At 42.1% G+C, this 21,298-nt stretch overlaps 1 protein-coding gene across 3 annotated transcripts in view; it reads left to right on the top strand.

The window, feature by feature from the left end:
- Positions 1 to 21,298, top strand: part of KIAA1549L (KIAA1549 like) — a 76,877-nt gene that overhangs the window by 4,159 nt on the left and 51,420 nt on the right. For 2 of the 3 annotated variants that reach the window (XM_017726347.1, XM_017726346.1), the window contains exons 3-11: positions 1,616 to 2,230; positions 3,557 to 3,669; positions 5,145 to 5,364; positions 6,377 to 6,510; positions 8,802 to 8,964; positions 11,681 to 11,740; positions 13,238 to 13,389; positions 14,769 to 14,940; positions 18,015 to 18,178. In XM_017726347.1, coding sequence (XP_017581836.1) covers positions 1,616 to 2,230; positions 3,557 to 3,669; positions 5,145 to 5,364; positions 6,377 to 6,510; positions 8,802 to 8,964; positions 11,681 to 11,740; positions 13,238 to 13,389; positions 14,769 to 14,940; positions 18,015 to 18,178 — 1,793 coding nt within the window. The remainder of the gene's footprint in view (positions 1 to 1,615; positions 2,231 to 3,556; positions 3,670 to 5,144; positions 5,365 to 6,376; positions 6,511 to 8,801; positions 8,965 to 11,680; positions 11,741 to 13,237; positions 13,390 to 14,768; positions 14,941 to 18,014; positions 18,179 to 21,298) is intronic. The other variant, XM_008644098.2, reaches the window with a different exon arrangement.

The raw sequence follows: 21,298 nt of genomic DNA, 5'->3' as shown, positions 1-21,298 counted from the left end.
CTGGTGGCCTTCCTGTGGCAAGGACAGCTCAACAGCTTTTCACAAGAGGAGTGACAGCAAAGATGCCCATGAACTTTAATGCTAATAATGTTCTGCATTATGGAACTCAGCTTTCCAAAGTTTCTCCAGGTATCCAAACCTGTACAGTTGCCATAGGATCAAGGATACTAGGCACTGTTTTGGAGATGGCCATGACTGCTCTTGATCTAGCTCCAGTACCATTAATTACTTCCACTATAGGCTTTTCAAAACCTGAACCTGGTACCACAAATACTTCTGCCACTTCTGTTTTTGTGACTGCATATCTTCCACCTGGAGATGCAGAAAGTTCAGATGTAACTGTAAATGAAGACAGAAAGATGAGAGTACCCACTCTTGTGACCCCACATGCAGAATATTCATCTCCAAGAGCTTTAAATCGTTTAACCTTTGGTCAGACTTTGCATTCAGCTGATAAAAAGCCACTCGCCTCTGTCATGCCTCCAACGTGGGGTACGCTGCCCCCATCACTTGTTTTCATAACAGTGATGGACAGCCACAGTTCTGGCTCTTCCAGGATTTTGAATGCAGACTCTGAAAGCAATTTAGATCCTGTCAGCACTCCTGAAGTCGTAACTTCAGCTTCTACGTGGACCAATAAAGCATTGATATCTGCAGCTGGCATTAGTATTCCTTCGGTAAAAACTTCAGTCCAAATGGAAATAAGGGAAATTGCTCCAAGTACTTTTCCACTGGAAAAGGAGTACCATGCACCTTACTCAGTAGTGTCAAATCTGCAAAACAAAATTCATACAAATAAGCAGCCACTCTCCTCCACCCCTTCAGCAAACTATACATATGCATCCTATAGTCAAAACATTTCAAATTTACCCTTTGCTGAAAAGAATAACTTTTCAGAACTTGATGCAGATGCATTTGTGCTGAAAACATCTCCTGTTCAGTATTCATCCCTTGCTACTGCATTGACAATGTCTGTCCCCCTGCAAAAAGAGCATGGAAGCATGGCTGAAGACATTGCTGATTTCTTCACTGTTGGAGATGTTCCTATCAATATACACAATAAAGCACCTCTCCATTTACATGTGCCTCCTGTTAGTGCTGCAGGTGTGCTCCCTAGCTCTCTAGAATCCCAAACAAGTGATGCTGGAAATGACTGGAATATGAGGCACAGCACAGTGTTGGCTTTTCAGCTCACTGACAACTTGACTACTTCAGCCCCCAACAGAAGCAGTGCCACCCTTAGCACACTGCCAGCACGGTCCCCCTGTCCTGTAACCAAGCCTTCTGGCTTGACTCTCTTGAATAGTTTTATCTCAGAAGACACTTGTTCTGGAAATTTTCCAGAATTTGCAGACAACCAGTTGGAATCCTGTGGTTATTTAGTTACGGCTGATAAAAATCCAGCCATGTTCAGTGAGGAGGAGTGGGACAAGTGCTACAAGTCATAGTCTAGCTCCCAGTAACATATCTATTAAAGCTCCCAAGGGCACCCCATTGCAAACCCCTGCCACCAGTGCTCTGCAGTCAGTCATCATAACTTCTGTCCATGCATCACCAACGCAGATAGAGTCTCCTTCTTTGTCAACAACCAACTTTACCCATTCTGTTCTTACAGTGTTATCTGGAGTATCTTCTGGTGCAATACCTACAGTAGAAACTTCAGAAGCAAAACCACTAACAAGAAAATCATCTCCAGCTTCACCAGTGCCAGCTTCTTCCTTCTTTTCTCTAGGCACTGAAAACACACCTTTGCCATCTGTGATGGCTTTAAGCACACCGATACTGACACTAACAAAAAATAACACTGCCACAAAACTGACATCGGATCTAAGCTCGGTAGGAACACAGGCAGATTTTCCTTTTGCAACAAGGAACATGACTGCCTCACCTGTGGACGTGCCAGTTATGCTCATAACCCCCAAGAGCAGCACGGCCACAGCTTCCACACTTGCACCCACAGCCCATGTGCCAAGGCAGATAGAAACAACAGTAACTGACACCCAGAAGTTCCCGAGCTCAGACATCACCAAAACGCCAACCCCATACCCACTGACAATGACAGCAGCTTTGACATCTATTACAGCATCAGCGAAAACAACTAGGCTTCCCCCTTCTCCAGTGGAACTCACCCCTGCTCCTCCTGAAACCACGGCAGCAGCCGCTTTCGCTAACATGACAGCAGCTCCCTCCCTGGACTGCCGCCTCTCTGCCAACACCATGGTGAAAACAGGTATGTGCAGCCACTGCCATTGCTGAAGGGACCTTGTGTGTCTGTGAGGGGCAGCTAGTGAGCAGTGAGAAACAGCCCAGTATCAAAGAATGTGGGGCAGTGCTGATTAACCTGCTGCCCTGACAAACTGGATGGATACAAGCAGGGTTCTTGGACATGCCACTGGATTTTAACATGAACACATCAAAGGAAGTGTGTTCTAGAGTTCAGGGAGTCACTGCAGGACCACCTGTGTGGAGGGACAGCCCTGTAAGCCGGGATGGTTTGGTGCCTGCTTTGCAGTAAGGAGTCTGTGCTGCTGAAGAGGACAGTGCAGTAACCTGCCTTGGTCCTCTGCCCTGTTTACACACAAAAACCTTATTCTGTTCTAATATGAACACCTAATTCTATCATTACAGATTCATTTGAAAGTAATGTTTAGCATTTAGAGTTGCACACTTCAAAATGGGAGGATTTTGAGTTTTCTGTGTGAACAGTGCCACTTCTGGCTCTGGCTGTTCATTCACGGACAGCTTCTCTTTAGCTGTAAGAACTCTAAACTGAAGGCGCCTGGAGAGCTACCTTGCCCTTGTGGACTCCTTGTGGCAGCACAGCATAGCACCAGAAGGTGTGTGTGTCTTGGAGATCCCAGCAAAGGATAGGTACAGAAAAAGAGTTTATGACCTTGCATGATACAGGCTACAGCAAAATAAGGAGGTTTTGGACCTAATATGTGTTTGTTAGCTGCTAAATACCTCCATCAGTAGTGTGATGAGTACAACAGCTATTTCTAAAGGTAGAAGTAGCTTGTATACAGTATATGATTGAAAGTACTCAAGAGCAGCTATACATGACTCTCTGCAAATTATAAGAGAAAAAGAAAAAGAAGATAGTGATAAGTTTATTAAAGAGAGCATACAGATGCTTCCTAAATAGAACATAATTGTAGCAGTGGAGCAGCACATTTCTTTTATGTAACTCTGGCCAAGAAGATGTGAAGCCTGCCTGTGCAGCTCTGGCTCAGTCCCCTGGGAATGCTGTGCCAGTCTGTCCTCAGGCAGTGAGTGGCCTCATGCCTCCTTGGAAAGGCAGCATGGCAGAGACTCGTTGTTGCTGCTAAAGAAACTGCATTTGTTAGACCTTGCTCTGGAAACATGGAAACAATGGGCTATTGCCATGGGATGAATGGGGAACTCAGGAGCTGCTGCAGTTCTGTCTTTGGAGCTGCTGCTAATCCAAGCTGCTCTGATGATCCCTGCACAGCCAGCCCGATGTAAAACAATTAAAGAAAGCAAACAGGAGCATGGTGATGTCTCAAACCACCCTGTGGCTTTTGTTGCTCCACAGTTCTGTTTCTGAACACAAGGAGGATGATGATTAGCAATGCCTTCAGGGAGAGCGTGAGAAAAGGACTCAACCAAGTGCTGAGACAAGCTTTCCACCAGAACGTCAGCGCTCAGGTAAGCTCCTTACCTGTGTGATTTCACCAAAACAGCTCTCCTACCAAGGAACCCCAGCTGGCTGCAGCTCCAGTGGTGTCTCTGGATGCAGGAAGCCTCTTGGAGGGGAGCACTGAGCTTTTCCTACGGAAAGCAGGCATAGGTGGCACCCACTCTGGTCTCTAAAAATATAAGGAATACTCCAAAGCTTTTACCATTTTCTTTGATGAAGAAGAAGAGAGAAATGCAAACTTCTTTTTAGTGTGTTCTGGGAAATGACTACTGACAGCAGTTTCCTCTTCCCCCTGCAGCTCAGGAGTGACTTCTGCTCAGGGGCAGCTGAGTGCTGCTGTGCTCAGCCTGGATCAATGGCAAGAGCACGGCTGGTAAATGGGATGTCACTGCTGTCAGTCTGCTCCCTGCTTTGAAAACTCAGTACCTGACAGGTGCAATTCCACAGGGATGAAAATCCCGAGCAGGGAGAAAGCACATTTTATTGAAAATAAATGGAGGTGATGTGTTCATCACTTTGCAGCTAAATTGCACGAACCTCTGCACTGCTGTATGTGAGAGCAGGCTTGGGTGGGCTGCCAGGGCACTTTTTCCTGGGACACAGCTTCCTGTGCTCTCAGACTGGGGTTTGTGTGGAGTCCAAAGCTGTTAGGAGTTACACTCACCAAGCCTCTGGGAAGGAAAAAAGTAATTTTTCTCAAAACAGAGGGCATCAAGTTGACTTTGGCCCTCACGCTTTATTGCTGCAAGCGTGGAGGATGTTAGTTGGTTTGGGAATTGTGTATTCCTTGGCAGCAGCAATAAAAACTGCCAGGTTTAGTCCGCTACCTTTTTGCATACTTGAGAGGAGCTGCCTTCTTCTAACAGAGGAAACCAGCTAAAACTTAGTGTGGAGGGCCAGTTCAGGGGTAAAACTTTTTGGAAAATACAGAATTTTGAGGTAAAACTCAGCTCGTGTTTTGACTAACAGTGTATCCATTCTTGTGGTTTGGCATTTCCACTCGTACAGGTCCACTCATAGACTTAACCATCTGGGTCAGTACAGGAGAACAGGATATAAGAGACAGCCCAATCAAATATTGGAAATGTCTGTCTCAAAAATCTGTGCAAACCTGCAATGACAGAAACATGCATGAAGTCAGCAAACTTCAGGCATGAAAGCTGGAAGCTCCCTGTGTTTTTCCATGCAGATGTAAAATGTTGCAGTGTCTGTGCACGAATGAAGGCCCAGCCTAACCTGGAGGTTTGCACCTGTGGTAGCAGTACTGCACTCCTTCAGTTCGGAGCCCATGCTGCGTGGGCTGAGCCTAAAACTCTCTGAGCAGTTTTGCTAATACCATGTCTGATATGACACTAACTGATCCCGTGGGGATTACATGATAAAAACCCTGCAAGGGACACATATTCAGGGTGAGAAGCCCCGTCAAATACTGGTTGAACTGTGAACAAAATAATAAAAAAAGATGCTTCCCTACGTGTTTTAGGTTGAAATCCTGGAGCAATCGAGTAATCTCACAGTTGGTTACTATGTCACACGGGGGAGACTGGTTTTCATGCCAGCTGCTGTCATTGAAAAGCTGCTTGCCTACGGCGTCAGCAATGCCACGTTGGACATGAAGCAGCACGTGCCACATCTGCAGGCCGTGGTGGCCCTGGCCCTGCCCTGGCAGCCCCCTCCCGCGTACCACTTCCAGCTGAAGACGGGTGAGTGAGTGATGCCCTGCCTGGGGTGGCTGTGTGTTCATGGTTCAGTGCTCAGGGACCCTCTGAGGCAGTGGTGTGGCAGGAGGACAGGCTCTGCTTTGTTCCAGGTGTTGCTTTCCTGGCACAAGCAGGACAGACAGTGTGGGCACCCCTGTCCTTCCCAGTGCTCTGCTGCCAGGGCCATTGGCACTGCTGTCAGGGGAGGCGGCACCGCAGCAGGGACCAGTCACACCAATGTGCCTGACTAAGGCTTGGCATTTGGTTAAATGGGTTTCAGTGAATGGATTGTGCAGTAACTTGTGTGTTTCTTCTAGGGTAATCAGATGAGAAACATGACTGTATGTTATAAAAATAGGTATATAGATATGTACACACAGGTTGTTCTGTCTGGACCCATCTGACCCAAGTCTCAGTACACACAGGTTGTTCTGTCTGGACCCATCTGACCCAAGTCTCAGCTTTCTGACCCAGGGTCACTGTTTAAACCCCTCTGTGCAGAGTAATGGCAGGGCAGTATAAGCTATGAGAGGGCAGAGTGCTCTGGAACGATGTATTAAATGATAAAAAATATTTCTTACATGTGTGCTTGCATATTTATATACACTCACAGCAGTTAAAGTTAAGTGCATTTTTCCTAGAGTGAAAATAAACAAAATGAGAATCGCTATTATGGTTGATTATGTTTTGCAGGACTAAATGACCTGCAAGATTTAAGATTGTAACTTGTCTTTTGGAATGACTTCACTTACTGCCTGGCTCTGAGCAAGTACATGCACAGTGAACTGGCCCTACTATCTTATACATCATTGCAGAAGCAATCTCCATTTGTTTGTGGAGAGTATCAGCTCTAATAATGCAATTTATTTCTTACATTTTGTCTTAATTAAGGCTAATTTAGTGCAGTTCCTGAAGTGGCATTATTTTCACCTGCTTAATGTGTAAATTGATCATTTTGTTCTCGGTGCTGCAGCTGAGAATACTTTGTCCACATGCTAACACCTTCCTTTTCCAGAGCTGCAGTTTGTGGGTCAAACAGACAATATTCAGTCATGCAAATTTGTTCAGACCATGGAACAGCGGCTCCAGAGAGCATTTCAGGATGCTGAAAGAAAGGTCCTAAACACCAGCAACAACTTAACTGTTCAGGTACAGTTCTGGGTGCTTTGCCAGTGCCTATTGCCAAACTCTCCTGCTTATTCCTTGCCATGTGTGTGTTTGTATTCCAATGCATTTGGAATTTGCTAGCCACTGTGGAAGGAGGTTTATGTTTTCATCTGAAATAAGATTGTTTTATGCATTGCAAGAAAACTTAGCAATGTATGATTTATAGAAGGCTGTTGCTTTTCATGAATTAGAGTTTTACTGTTTGCAGTTCAGTCATATAAATGAAATTCATAAAACCAAGTTTAGAAACACAGTCTTCCACATTTATATTTTTACTGAACATATTATTCTGACATATTAGTTACTTTCACTGAGGCTATTCAGGTATAAAGATAGTGCTAGGCATAGCTGTTTTTAAGATCTGAAATAATGGAATAGATTTCTTTCTCTTGGTATGCATTTCAGTTTCATACTCATGGGCACAAATTCACCACTAAGGGCCTGATTTTTACATGCCCTAATATGTATAGTGGGCCAAGGCCCCTATGCTCTATGCCATACTTCAGCACTAAAGAAATGATCCTCTGGGCAATATTATGATATGTTTTTGACTTATGATGAAACTCTGTTTATGGACTTGTGCTCTTCAGAAGGAGAAAATTTGCCATCAGAGCCCTGCTTAGTTACTTTGGTGCTGTTTCTTGTGAGCTTGTGTTCAGACTAGAGGAGCTCAGAGAGGCAGAAAAGAACAGGGCAGGAGAGGGCCTGCCGTAGTAGGTAAAGTGATTATCCATCTTTTCAATAGCTGGGCCTGTGGCACTGAGGGGAACTTCATGGGGGTTAATTTGCTTGTGGTAGGAGTGGCAGATCTCACAAAGCATCTAAGCAATTTTGGAAAGAGCCCTAGAAAAAGGTAGTGGCTGCTTTTGCAGGTATTGCCAATTTAAGGAGAGATAGGATGGAGGTCCTGGAGGCAACATATAAACTGGGAAGTAAGAGGCTCAAGGGTGTGATTGTCATGATAAATTTTTCTGAAGTTATTCCAGTATCGTGCAAAAGACTAAGTCGGTGCAACAGAACACTGAATGAGGCTTTTAGATTAATTGAAAACTGAGGAGCAGTTCTGGAGCAGACAGAGCCTGTAAAGAAAAGGCAGTGCTGCACTAGAAGAGTAGAGGGAAGGACGGCAAGGTGGGTAAAAGGCATGAAATATCTTCTGTGCAAGGAGAAATGAAATTGGCCATGGCTCTGCAGCCATGAGTGCTGTAGTGAATCAGGAGTGGTCACTTGGAGTTTTCCGTAACAGAGCTACTCAAGTTTAAATGAAAAAAAGCATCCTTTCACACACTGTGTGATAAAGATGTCCAGATCTAACTGGAGAAAAAAATCTGGAAATTACAAAAACCTTTTGGCCAAAGATACAGAATAAAAAGTCATCAACCCTTTTTAAACCCAAGCATATTATTTATGGCTCTGACCATAACTGTGGGATAATCCTACACTGTTGAAAGCCACTTACTCCTCTTGTCCTGTGCTAATTCTCCAACCCTCTACTCCAGCCCTCTGAAAGTGGACATTGGCTAGGCAGACTTTTGGTCTGACCTTGGACTCTTCTGATGGTTTTTTTATACCACGGTTTTTCTTTTAACTTGGTGATCCAAACCGTAAAAATGGGGTATTTAAATAACATTCATGAATGCTGTTGGGCCTACCTATCAGTAGCCAAAAAACCCCATCCCTCTTGCCCTAGGTCATAAGTTTTCCAAGAAAGCATATGGGTTTTGTTCCTGTTTTTGAGGATCTCATCCAGTGCTCGCTAAATAGAATTGGTCTTTAAAATGCAGACATCAGATCTGGGCTCAGGAAAACACTGGCACAGAGCTAGAGTGGGGAGGAGAGCAGGTATTCATATGACATTAGGAACAGGAAGACATGATACCCCTTAATCTCAGATGGAAAAGGTGTGGGTCTAGAGAATTACTGCAGGAATGCAGCAAAGATAAACAGGACAATTTCTCTGCATCAAGCACTGGATGATTTTTCTGATAAACATCCTCTCCCTCACTCCACATTTCCTGGTAAAACAAGGGGAAAACATTTTCAATCCTGACTGCACCTCTTCTGCCTGCTGCTGTCCTCCAGCAACCCTGCAAGTGCTAAAGTAGGGATTAAAGTATCACACAAGTAAAGTTGAATGAGATGTAGCTAATCCATTGTTCAAGTTAACATTTCCCCAGTTTCTTTGCACTGCCTTGGTGGTTTTTTATTTATTTATTTATTTTTTTAAATTGAGCTGAACCACAGCAACACATTATTTTTTGCCTCTGTTTCAGATTTTGAACACCTCCAATGTCTCCCAAGCTGTCACTCTGTTTTACGTAGTGAAAAATCAAAGCACAACTCTAAATGGCACTATTTCCAGCAACCTTCTTAATCAGCTGTCAGCTGAGCTGGTGGGTTTCTACCTCACCTACCCACCTCTCACCATTGCTGAATGTAAGTATGTGCTTCCCAGCATCAAGATTAGCCAGCACTGGAATTTTGCTTTGTTGTCAAGCTCAGGGATTGTAGGTAGCTCTTCTGACTACTTTTTAAACTGTTTTCTGTTAAAAAAAAAGGGGGGGGGATTAGGTAGTTGTTTTTTTCTGTTTGGGGTTCAGTGTTTATTCTGGTTGCTAGCAACACTGGCAAGTAACTAAGAAAAACATATATATACTGTCATTAATAAGAAAAAATTCCTGTGCCAGGTTTCAAACAAAAAAAAATTGTAGTGTTAAGAAAAGCAAAGTACGAAAGGTCCCAGATTCTTAATTGCAGGAAAGCTTAGCACAACACTGGATGAACTTTAGCTTCTGCATAGCCCTTTCCTTCAGTGGTCGCTCCAGGGGCTGGGCTGGGATCAGGCTGAGATCAGGCTGCGAGTGTGTGTTTGGGTGGTGGGGTGAGCTCCATCTATGCTGCTATTTTAAAAGGTTGTTGGTGTATTTGCTGAACTGCATCCTCAGTTTACACGTGGTCTGAGCACTTTGGCATCAATAGTTTCCTTGCTTTACAGTTGCTGTGAAAACTCAGAGGCACAGAGAGCGGGAGACAGTTGTGGTGTGTGTGCTCTGTGACTCTGTGTGCTAATTTCTTTAAAATGGTTAAAGGGACAAGACACTTGATTATGGGGATTTCTGTTTAATCTGCTTGCTAATGTGATGTGTGAAATTAAGCTCACTGCAGACAGGTTATCCCTTCACTGGGGGCCTGTGTTCGCTGGGAGTGACAAGAGACTGCTGGGTACATCAGTGCAGAAGCAGACTGTTGGAAAGTGAGCACTGAGGAAAACACAAATTATCTTTGTTTTTCTCAGTCCATTTTGTTTGCAAAACGCCCAGCAGCAGAGAAATTATATGGTGCAATTCTTCATCAGTGACTTGCACGGTCAGCTTGCTGTGGGATAAGTGGTTTCTCTCTGCTGTGAGGCAGTCAGGAACCACAGCTAACTTAGGTGACTGTGCAAATCTTTGGGAAAGGAGGTTTTTACGTCATTCTTGAGGCATTACCTATGAAATTATGGTATTTGGAAACAAACAGGTGAAACTGCCTGATGATAAATTCTTGCACTGCGTTGGTGCACTTTTGAATCAGAGTTTCCATCATGGGGTAAGACACACATCTCAGCATGGGCTTGTGTTCTCATAAAGTCTTTCCACAGGCAAGGGGAGGTGGAGAGAGGCTGTTGACAAGGGTATGCTCAGGGACCTAGGAAGGGGTGTGGCCCATTCCCCATCCGACAGGCTCCTTCTTTTTCATGGCTGATGGGTGCTCTGTGTGCAGGACGTGCTCTTCATGAGCCATCCAGGAGAAAGCTCAAGGAAGTTGTGATGCTGGCTGTGCTCAGTTCAAGTGTTTGGCCTCCAAAATAGGCCTGTTGCATAGGAAGAGGATTGTGGTTCTTCTCACAAAGGCAATATAGGCATATACTTGGTAGTCAGGAGCTGCAAAAGCCATTTGTCACACAGCAAGTCTCATGTGGTACTGCAGCTCTCTGCTGACCCCCACACATGATGAACAGACCTGATAAAGTCTTCAGCTAGTGTTTCTTTAACAACTAATGGCCTATATTTCATTTTGGAGTTCTTGGTTTTGTTCCCAGTGCAGCAGCTGTACTGCAAACTCATGGACTTAATGCACGCGCAGTGTTTACGGCTCCAGACTGATAGTGTGTCTGGAAAACGTTTCCTTTGAAGAGTGTTTGATGCTTATTCATGTGGCAATGTAGTTGTCTCAGTTTATCAAACAAATATTGAGGTTGTTCTCCGAGCATGTTATTTCCCAGTAGGCTCCAGTGGCTCCTCCAGAGCCTTCGGAGTCTGTCGTGGAAATGCACAGCTCAGGGCATGCTGTGAAATCCTCCTCAAAAGCAGCTACTGTGCGTAATCAAATCCTTTACAATGTTTACTATTCCGAGCCACTTTGGGGTTTTAAAATCAAGGTGACTCAATAGCAGCCTATCAACGTGCAGAGCATGGATATTTTCTGAATTCAGTTCCCAGTATTAATCCATTGAACAAATGCTGAGCTGCGTAATGAATTAGCAGCATATTGAGCTTTACAGCCTAATGCACTTTGGAGATGGAGGAGCTGACAAAAGGCATCGAAAGAGCAAATATCAGTTTCTCACAGATGCAGACACATATGGCAGTAATGCCTTAAACTGTGCGCAGTGAGAAAGCACCACACTCCAAGGTATGCTCACAGTTTTGTTTTGATCTCATTTGCAATCCACGTGGAATCTGATCCTGGTATATTTTCATATTTGTTTAGGCTAAAACTGTGGTCTGGGTTATATGAGGATTAATCACAGAATTGTCATGAAATCTCATCTGGTTTTCTGCAGGGGAGAAAGCAGCAGAAATGTGTACAACACCTATAACCTATCCTTCTTGGTTGTGGGCAGTCCTGGGCTTCATCCCAGACTCTGTACCAGCCAGTATTTTGGCAACAGGAGATAGATGTTGTACTTTGTATGGCAGTGCTTCTTCTGTTTACACTTGATGTTCTTTTTCAGACAGAAAAGGAATTGTAACCCTGAAAATTATGCTCTAGATCTCCTCTTGGGCCACAGTTAAATTTTATTTATTGCAGTCTGGTTAGCCAGTTTTGGGACACATAATGTGTAGGACACTGGAATATTATGACGTAATTTAATCTTTTATTTTTAAAGCTTTGGAGTATCCAAACCTTGATGTCTCGGAATCAACTAGAGACTACTGGGTGATAACAGGTACTTTTTAATGTCCTTCCCTCCTCTGTGCACTCCAGGTAGTAATTTTTAGTGCTCATTTATATGAACACAGTGGTCCAGTAATTTTACACAAAAATAAGTGGCTGCCCACTGAACCTGCCTTCGACTGGGCAAATGTACTTACAGTCACTCTGGGGCATAAGTGATTCATCATCTTGAGCAGTGACATCTGCAGTGACCAACACCCACCTCAGAATTTATAGCACTTTGGTTGAAACAATTCCGAGAGCAGCATTATCTTCTGAGAGTTTTGAGACAGAAAAAGACTTTTCTTTTGTTTTTTTAATACCTTGGGACTTGGATTTAAATTTGAAATCAAAGGAGACTGGTAGACATAGCCCAGGAACAAAGGTGAAGCTGTTATGCCAAGGAACTTTGTTATGATTTACTGACTATCTAGGTGCAGGGATTTGTGCATCTTTCACTTGAAGCCCTTAGGCTTCAAAATACTTCTTTTATCAAGTCATTTCACAGGTGCCACACTCTCATTCACAATTATTTTGACTTCAGAAATGACAACTGGGCAAGAAAGAGACCCTTTCCCCTAGACATCTTTGAGTGCTACCAAAGCCTTCCTAGTTGGTGTGTCTGTAACTGGAATTATGTAATGCTCAGGAGAGCAAGAGCAAGGGGCTCTGACATGAAATAGACTTGGTACCACTTCTATCTTTTCATAAATTTGAAATAAAACATAAGTTTATGCAGGGACTATGATCCTCTGAAAGGAGTGGTACAACTCCTCCCAGAATAGACCCTATGAACCTGATACTCCATTTCTTGCCTCTGTGCACTTGCTGCAGTGGAGTATTATTGATATTTCAGTGGAACCTCTGTCTTCAAGAAGATCTTGGTGGTTCCAGAAGACTTTTTTTAAATAATACTGAAAAAACCATACATATGTATGAATTGAATCAGCATGTCATATCACTTTTTTGAACTTTAGAATCCAGTGTCTGTTAAATCTTACATTCATTTATATTTCAGATGCCTTCATTTATACTTCAGAAATGTTTATTCAGGTTTCAGTGCTCTCAAACAGGATATTTTGTTTGAGATTGTACAAAATCCAAACTTCAGAGTTCAAATCCTCAGGATCCTGTTCAGTTAACAGGAGCATCTGGCAGTAAGCATAAAACCGGCAGCTCTCAAATGGGTTTGAGCTTAATTTTTACATTGAAGATCATAGAATAGATGTTCCCCTGAGCCATTTTGGTAAACTGAGGGCCTAAAAATGGTATTTTAAGATTTTTACTCTCTGAAACATCATTGACATTATCTGAGAAGAACAGTGCAGGGACTGAAACAGAAGTGTGTTATATCCCCACAGGGATTTACTGAGAGGGGATAACAGCATCCAGGTATTTTTCTTCTGAGTTAGTCTGTGCCTCCCTGTCCCAAACTGTCCCACAGACCGCGGGTTACTTTACCTGTCCATGCATGATGTGCTGATTTGTGTTTTTTTCTCCATTCCCACAGTCATTCAAGGGGTTGATATTGCTTTACTGGGGCTGAACAACCAGAGCTTTGCCAGACTGATGGAGCAGCGCTTGGCCCCGCTGTTCATGATGTCCCACCAGCAGGGAAGGCGCTTCAGACGTGCCACTACTGTGGGCAGCTACACTGTGCAGGTGCTCAATGGACGTGTGTTAAAAGAAGTGCTTTGCTTGCATGTGTCCCACTTCAGTTCCTGTAAAAGACATATCTAACTAGGCTGAAATGTCCTCTATTGCTCATGGATATCCAAGCAGCGAGGGCAGAATGCATGGCACATTGCTAATCGTGTCTTTTTCTGCAGCCAGCCATGTTGGCATGCCTGTCATCCTGGAGAAATCATCATTAGTTAATCAGTGTTCATAAATATTTTCTCTCTGGTTGCTATGAGGATTGGTACAAAGTACATATTTTAGCGTATTCAGCATAATGAAGCGTTCCAAGTTTTATTTTTTTCATGATAAAAGTTTCCTAGGTAACTCAAAGCTAGAATTTCTGGGTTTTTTCTTTCTGTTGGAAAAAAGTAAGAAGCAGCCTTTATTTATACAGGGTTAGTCATCAAATCATGTGGCCCCAGACCATGTTATGAAGTAGAGATTTCAGACCTGAGTAATTTATTAATCATCTTTCTCTTATTTATAGCATTTCACATTCAGTATTTTGAACTGATCATATTTTGTTTTCTCACCAATTAAGCCAACTGATGCTATGGGCAATTAAAAGATTTTTTCTTCAATCTTCAAAAATAAGTTATTTAAAAAAACCCTAAATTATGTTTTTCGAGAATTGTTTGTTGTAAGATATAAACCCAAGTTATGACTGTTCCCATTTGCCCACACAATTATTTGTATTTTTCCACTGAAAGAATTTAAAAGAAAGAACACACTTTACTTGCCAAAAGTGTGAACTTTGTAAATTTTTTGTCCATAACATAATGGAGAAGAATCACAAAACTCCTTTTTCTTCTCATCATAAGAAGTGTTTGACACTTTCTCTACTCTCAGGAAAGGTAGAGGTACAATGGAAAAATTCTGCCAGTGGTCTGCAGAATAAAATGGGAAAAGCATGATTCCTTTGTTATCAGCCTGGGATGAAAAATAATGAGTATAGAAGTGAACTGTGAGGCTGGTTTTGAACTGCAATATACCAGTAAATACAGTTTTCAGTATTAGGACAGATTACAAGAATTCCCCCTTTATGGAGGACTGTAATGTCCAAACATTTGATCCTTTCCTCTTTACTGCCTGCTTTTCTTAGTGTTGGGTTTTACCTTAAGATTCTGTTTCAAATTTTTTTAAGACATCAGTCATTCTCCAACTGACTGACTTAACAGCCTGGGCTCTGAAGGGGAGAAGGTCTGATCCCATGAGAATATTTGCATGCAGCTTATGCTTGTAGGAGGTTTTCAAGGGCACTGCCTTCAAATAGCTCCTGGCAGATTTTGCAGTGGTGTAATGCAAACACAGTTTATTTCTCTTCCTCTCCTTATTTATTGATTTATTTATTTCCCTTAAAGATGGTAAAAATCCAGCGTATTCCAGGACCCAAGGAGCCAGCTGAACTGACATACTACACTTTATACAATGGGAAGCCTTTGCTGGGCACTGCAGCTGCCAAAATTTTGAGTACGGTTGACTCCCAGCGGATGGCGTTGACACTGGGCTACGTCATCCAAGTTCAAGCTGATCGTAAGAGTCCTTTTAAAAATTCCATACTTAAATCATTCTTTTATTACATGTTTTCTCTTTCTTTGTAAAAAAACTGGAGGGAGATGTGGGGAGCCTCTCCTTATCACACAGAGCAACATCCATTAACTGAACATTATGGAACTGTAGTAATAATTTTCACCAAGAAAATGACATGGTTGTTAAAGATATTTAGACACAAATCAGAAAATTGAAGTTGGAAAGAGCTACTTGTGCACATGGACATTTTTCAGATTCAAGATATGCTATAGTATCATTCAGAATAACGTTGGCAAAAAGCAACCCATTCTTGAAAAATAAAGTGTTTTCAAATTTCTCTTTCAAGACCTTCATCAGTTACTGAGTGATTGTGGACACAGTTTTCTTTAATTATTTTTTTTTAATATTGCTATATAGTTGACCCATAGTCATAAACCTGTGGTGAAGCTTGGAGTTTTTTCGTGCAGTTAACAGCTCAGTGTACAAATCCATGCCTTTTGCTAACTGGATCGCTCCACTTTTCCAAAGTATTTCTTTAGAAGGAATCAAAAGTATGTAGTGAACTTCTGCACTGGATCTCCTTACTGGTGAAACAGCACATAAAATGAGCGCCCCTGGTGCAATTATATCTGCCTGGAGGAGCGGTGATACTTAAATAATTACATGAAATGGTGACAGGAATAGAAGAGACCACTGTAATAAGTAATTTATGTATCATCCATAAACATAAGATTGATTTAGAAGACTGAAATGTGATATAATTTTCAGAGAATGCACCATGTACCATATCTGATCTTTGATTTGATCATGGTCTGCTACTGACTTTAATTCAGCTGAACCTGGGGAACTCCATTCCATAAATTCCAGTATTTAAATTCTAAGTAATTTTGTTTTTCATGAGAATATTTCTTTAATGTATTTTTTTACTAAAGAAGATATAGATATAGCAGTTTCCTAGCTCTTTGTGCGCTGATGTGATTTATATTTATGTGGGTATTTAGGCAATTATGGAATCTACCGCTCATCATCTGACTTTGTATTTCCACGGTCTGATAAGGCATTATTCATCTGTAGATTTTCATACCAGCCAAGTGTGCATAGAACACTGTAAGAAGAGAATATACAGAAATTGAAATTGTGACCTGAGGTAACTGAGATTCTGAAGGCAGAATATTTGAAGTGTAGGAGGTAATTCCATCTTTATACCTTATTATGGAAAAAAATCCCAATTTCTTTCCTTTTGGACATGGTTATTTGTAGTCTGTCTTTGTATTGCCACAGAAAATACTTTGTGTGGATTTCATTTTTGCTCATTATAATTTCTGTTCTAGCAGAATGAAAAGTTCTGTCCCAAAACACTGTAAGAAGACACGTACCCTCAGAAGCTCGTAGCTGGGTTAGACAAGAGAGACGAATAATAACACAAAATATGGATGTCCCTGTGTTATGAGCCAGAGACTGAGTTACAACAGAATGAAAGGCTTGTTTCAAATTCCACTGAAGTCTTACTGAGTTGAATGAAACATGGGTTGACTTTAGGTCACATTGGAGTCTGGTAACTGAATTAAAGATGTAAATCAGGACTCCTGAATGTCTATCCTATTAGCCATAAAGTCATAATTTCCTCTGCATTCCCCTAGAAGGAATAAATATAATTTTTCAACAATTGTTTGCTGCTTCCACAGCAGCAGTCTATAATTAAAATTACTGTTATTTGTTAAAATTCAGATTCTGTTTCCTTCCCCACAGCCCTTTCATCCCCACACTAAATGTCAAAGTCAATAAGTAGGAATCATGCAAGTCTGTGGAAGAGTGAACCTTTCAGGGTTCTAGCCTGCTCTTTTGGACAGTCTTGTGCTCAAGCTCTGAATCTAATGGTGCTGTTCCTACGTCACCCAACAAACTTCACCGGCTTGGCAAAAAGGTGCAAATCTACAGGGAAAACAGGCTCAGGCTCTAGCCAGGCTTTCAGCTGGAGAACTGGAAGTTCCTAATAACTGCTGCAGAACAAGTGGTTTGCATTTGAAGTCTGATCCTGAGAGATGCTGAGTGCCTCTGACAGCTCGTAAGCTCACTGACATTTGAAAGCGCCGGTCCCCTAGGAAATGGGAACGGCTGCTTTGTGCTGGTGTTCTCACAATTGCCTGCCCACGCCAGCAAACAGTGCTACAGCAAAATAAACAGGGATATCGTGGGCAAGTCCACTAAATATTTCAGTACAGCAAAATTCAGCATTATAAGGAGGTTGTCTGATTGTTTTTTTAGAAAGAAAAGAAATGAAATGAGGGAACTGGGAGTGTGTCATAGGAGGATCTCTTATGTGTGAACAAGTTGAAGGTTCGTATTAAGAGAGATTATTCTGATGAAATGCAATCTAAAATGTTTTTGCATCACTGCATTTCTGAAATGTACCTTTTCCTGGTGCCATTATTAATGTATCTTCAAGTAGCTCTTTCCAACCTCGTTATTTCCACTCCTTCAGAAATGACGAATTCATTTTGACCTTAACTGTGATAAATTATTTCTAGAGCACAAGAGAAGCATCTTCTTATTGCCTTATTGATATTGATGATAACTATTCGAGTTAGCTTCACTGTTTCTTAAAAAGCTCTGCCAGTTTACTCCTGCTGAGCCAGTCAGTCTTTGACACCAGGTATGGACTCCATGTGTGTCCTTGTAACACACATGCTACCTTGCTCTAAGATGAGTTTGTGTTTGAAAAATAGTTAAGGGTGCTTTACTTGCACCTTTTTTTGTTTGTTTATTGTGTAAATGAACCATTTGAGTGATATCTAATATGGCATCTATCTTTACTTTGGAGTGGATGTCTGCTTTTGCATATAATCAGGTAACATATAAGTAAGAGAAGAGAGCCCAGGGATTTGTGAATTCAACAGTGTTGCTGATTTTTCCTTCCTTTTTCCTAGTGAAGTAATACAAAGGTATTCCTTTGCATAGCAAGCTTCATTACTTACAGTGCTTTTATACTAATTTTTACGTGGAGGCAATTGAAGGCCGGAAGCAACTGGAACCTTGCCCAGTGAAGCTTACTGGTGTTGGTTTGCCATTTTCTGCAGCTGTGGTGAAGAACCCCCCAAACAACCTGTGGATCATTGCAGCAGTGCTGGCTCCCATCGCTGTGGTCACCGTCATCATCATCATCATCACCGCGGTGCTGTGCAGGAAGAACAAGAACGACTTCAAACCAGACACCATGATGAACCTGCCTCAGAGAGCCAAGGTGAGTGACCCAGCTCTAGATCCAAAAGCCTGTTTGCTTGCTGAGGCTGTGACTCTTTGATAGATGCAGTTGAAGGATGTTTGGAATTGAAAGGGTTGTTACTGACAGCTTGGACCAGCACATCTCCTGTAGGACCTCGAAACCCGTGGCCTGAGCCGTTCCTGCCTGCTGAAGGAGAGAATGTCTGAAGCCCTGGGTTTGGCAGTAGTTCAGACCTGGCCCTAACCAAAGTTCTCCCCCCAAACTGATAATCCAAAATAGACATTCTTTGAGTTTTTTTTTCTCCTACTGCTGTTTTTCTTTTAGGTGTTTTGAACTTTCTAATTTATTTATGTATGTTGCTGATTGGGTTAAAACAATTATGTTTTTCTTAAAGTTACTAATCCATATCAGTTACAATAATTTTTTTTCCCAAATCAAATGCACTTCCAGTTTGATCCTCTGACAGAAGAATGTCACAGAATACTGTTTTATCTCCATGGTGAAAAAGTCTGCCCTCTCAATGCTGCTATTCAATGGCTCTTGATCAGGTCCACCCAAAGATAGGAATTTTTATCCTACAGAGCCTGTGTATAAGTCAGACTGTTCCTTTGCCCCTTTAGGTGGCTTTGTTCTTCTCCACTGGCATGGGATTGAGATGATGAATTTTTTCTTTGGTTTCTTTATATTACAGACAGCAGGATTATTGAGATTTCAGCTCTGTTGCTTCTGCTGAAAAATGTAGATTGGAAGAAGAGTTGAAGGAAGTCATGATGCATTTGACAGCTCTTTTCTCCTTATCTTAGGTTCATTGCAGATGGGTACAGCTGGTGCCAGTTGGAAACCAGACATTTGTATCAAAAATGATGCAAAAAAGACGTTTCCATTTTGGTTCCAGTGTGCTCGCCTATTTATCTGCTATTATCCATCCAGTGTTAGGACTAGATCTGCAAAAGTGAAACACACAATATCACAAACACAGACAAGAATTAATATCACTGCAGTGGCATTTAACGCCACATTAAAGCCCCTAAAATGCAAATTATGCTTTCTTAGGGGCTGTTGCAAGTGCTATGCACCACTTGATCCTTTTTATGTGTAATCTTGGTCCCAGCTAAAGGAAAAAAATAAGACAAAACTTATACATTGTTTTGAACTGCCCATCATTATGGGATGCTTTCCAGCTGAAGAAAGTTGCTATTTAAAAAAAAACAGAACAACCTACTGCTGGTTGAAATTACAGCACAGGAAAAACTTGAAAGTATTTTCATATTTTAATCCATTGTTTTCATTCAAAAAAGAAAGGCAAAATTGGATTTTTACTGTTCCTGAGAAACCAGATTTAATCAGGCTGTAAGGTACATGCTCAGGTTAAAACCTGTTCAGTCAGGTTACGTTTGCATCAGCCATCAGTGTCATCAGATGGGAGCTGGATCTGCAATTGCTGGAAAAAAAAACAATTGGTGCTGAGCTCCCAGCACCCACACCACAGTCATTTCAGGAGCTTTTCCTGCAGGTTTGTTCACATTGCAGCCAGAGTGCAGAAGGTCCACTTCCAGAGTGCATTTCCCCTTTCCGGTTTATTTTGAGACTCCATAAAATTTAATTTAATTCATTATCTGAAAAGTGACGCATTTACAAATGAAAGGTAAATTGCTTTCCATTTAGTTTCACAATGATGGCTCCATCAGAAAGGTTCTGCCAGGTCTAGTTTAGAGTTTACGCTGGTATATGGACTGTGGAAGATAAATCCTGCAGTGGGACTGACAATGGACTGGTTTGGTCATTCCTGATTTCAGCACCTTTAATTAAAATAAGGCTAAGAAACATATTTCAAGAAGATAATGAAAGAAGGTCATTTTGAAAAGAAGAGTTTTATTTTAATTTTTAATTCCACCGTTAGGGATAGTGGTAATTGCTTGAACTGTAATTGCCACAATTCATGCAGTTTGGGAATACAAATAGCTGATGAGCACATATCCATGTCACATTTAAAATGAGTCTGTTGTATTTCATGGCTGTGGAAAGTGCCTGAGAGTGCTGATTAATGCTGACTCTGCTCGAAGTGGAGTGATTTGTGGTTTAAGCAGCCGTTTCAGTATTTTGCTTCTGTGCATCCGAGATTTGGTGTTGAATCGCCGGAGCAATTTTGCGATACCTTTTGAACATCCAGCAAACTGCGTGGGGAGGAGAGGAGAATACGATGGGATGCCTGCACCCTGGCATCTCAGGTGTGTTTGTTTTCTGGTGGTGCTGTTTCCTGCGCTAGGGCTCCAGAAGCCCTGTTCCAAGGGGACTGGCAGGGCAGAGCCGCTGGGTGCTGCAGTCCTACAGGTGGCTGCGGGTCCTGCTGGAGCAGAGCTGCCACATCCCACGGCCAGGAGGCACGGACACAGCGCCAGGGTAATGACACGTTTAGCATTAAATATCCGTGTGCAGCAGGGGGAGGTGATGGAGCAGAGCAGCAGGGCTGCTGCCTGTGCCTGGTAATTAAGGCGTGACTTTTGTGTTGTAGCAGACTGAAGGGTAAATAAATGAAGTTTGCAAAATGACCTCTCACGTGTAGCGTAGTTTATAGGATCTCTCTTGGGAATTGTATTGCTGTTCTGAATTGCCTCAGCAGCCAGAGACATCTGGATGCAGTTGCAGGGAAAAGGGACTTACCATTTTTTTCAATTTTCTCTCTAGATGGAAAATAAAAAGCAGTATAAATTCAAATTGGTGAAATTCTGATGGGATTTTATTTTAATGTTATTTCAATGCTGTTTTTATTTTAAGCAACTGTTTCTGCTTTGAGGTTTTGGATGGATGTTAGTTTTTCCCTCCCTTGTTTTCTAATTCACAGCATGCTTTTTTAAAGTCTAGAATCTCATTTGCCCCCTCACCTTGGTTTTTTTTTTAGACCATGAAAGAATAAGTTTGCAGGTAAAGAGAGACAAGATCTGTAGTCTAAGACCCACAAGCAAAAGCAAGTACTGCAGATTATGGGAAAACAAGCCTTATCGGTTTGATAAAGGGCACAGAGAAAAAATGTCAGTGGAACTGTACCTGGGTATACAAATAGACAGGAGGGGCTGAGCATCCATTTCTTTCTTCTTTCTTTCCCTTCCTTCCTTCCTTCCTTCCTTCCTTCCTTCCTTC

The sequence above is a fragment of the Corvus brachyrhynchos genome, unplaced genomic scaffold, assembly GCF_000691975.1.
Source record: "Corvus brachyrhynchos isolate BGI_N302 unplaced genomic scaffold, ASM69197v1 scaffold281, whole genome shotgun sequence".
Taxonomy (NCBI): domain Eukaryota; kingdom Metazoa; phylum Chordata; class Aves; order Passeriformes; family Corvidae; genus Corvus; species Corvus brachyrhynchos.
Note: the sequence above shows the minus strand (reverse complement) of the source record. Positions and strands in the feature narration are given on the sequence as shown.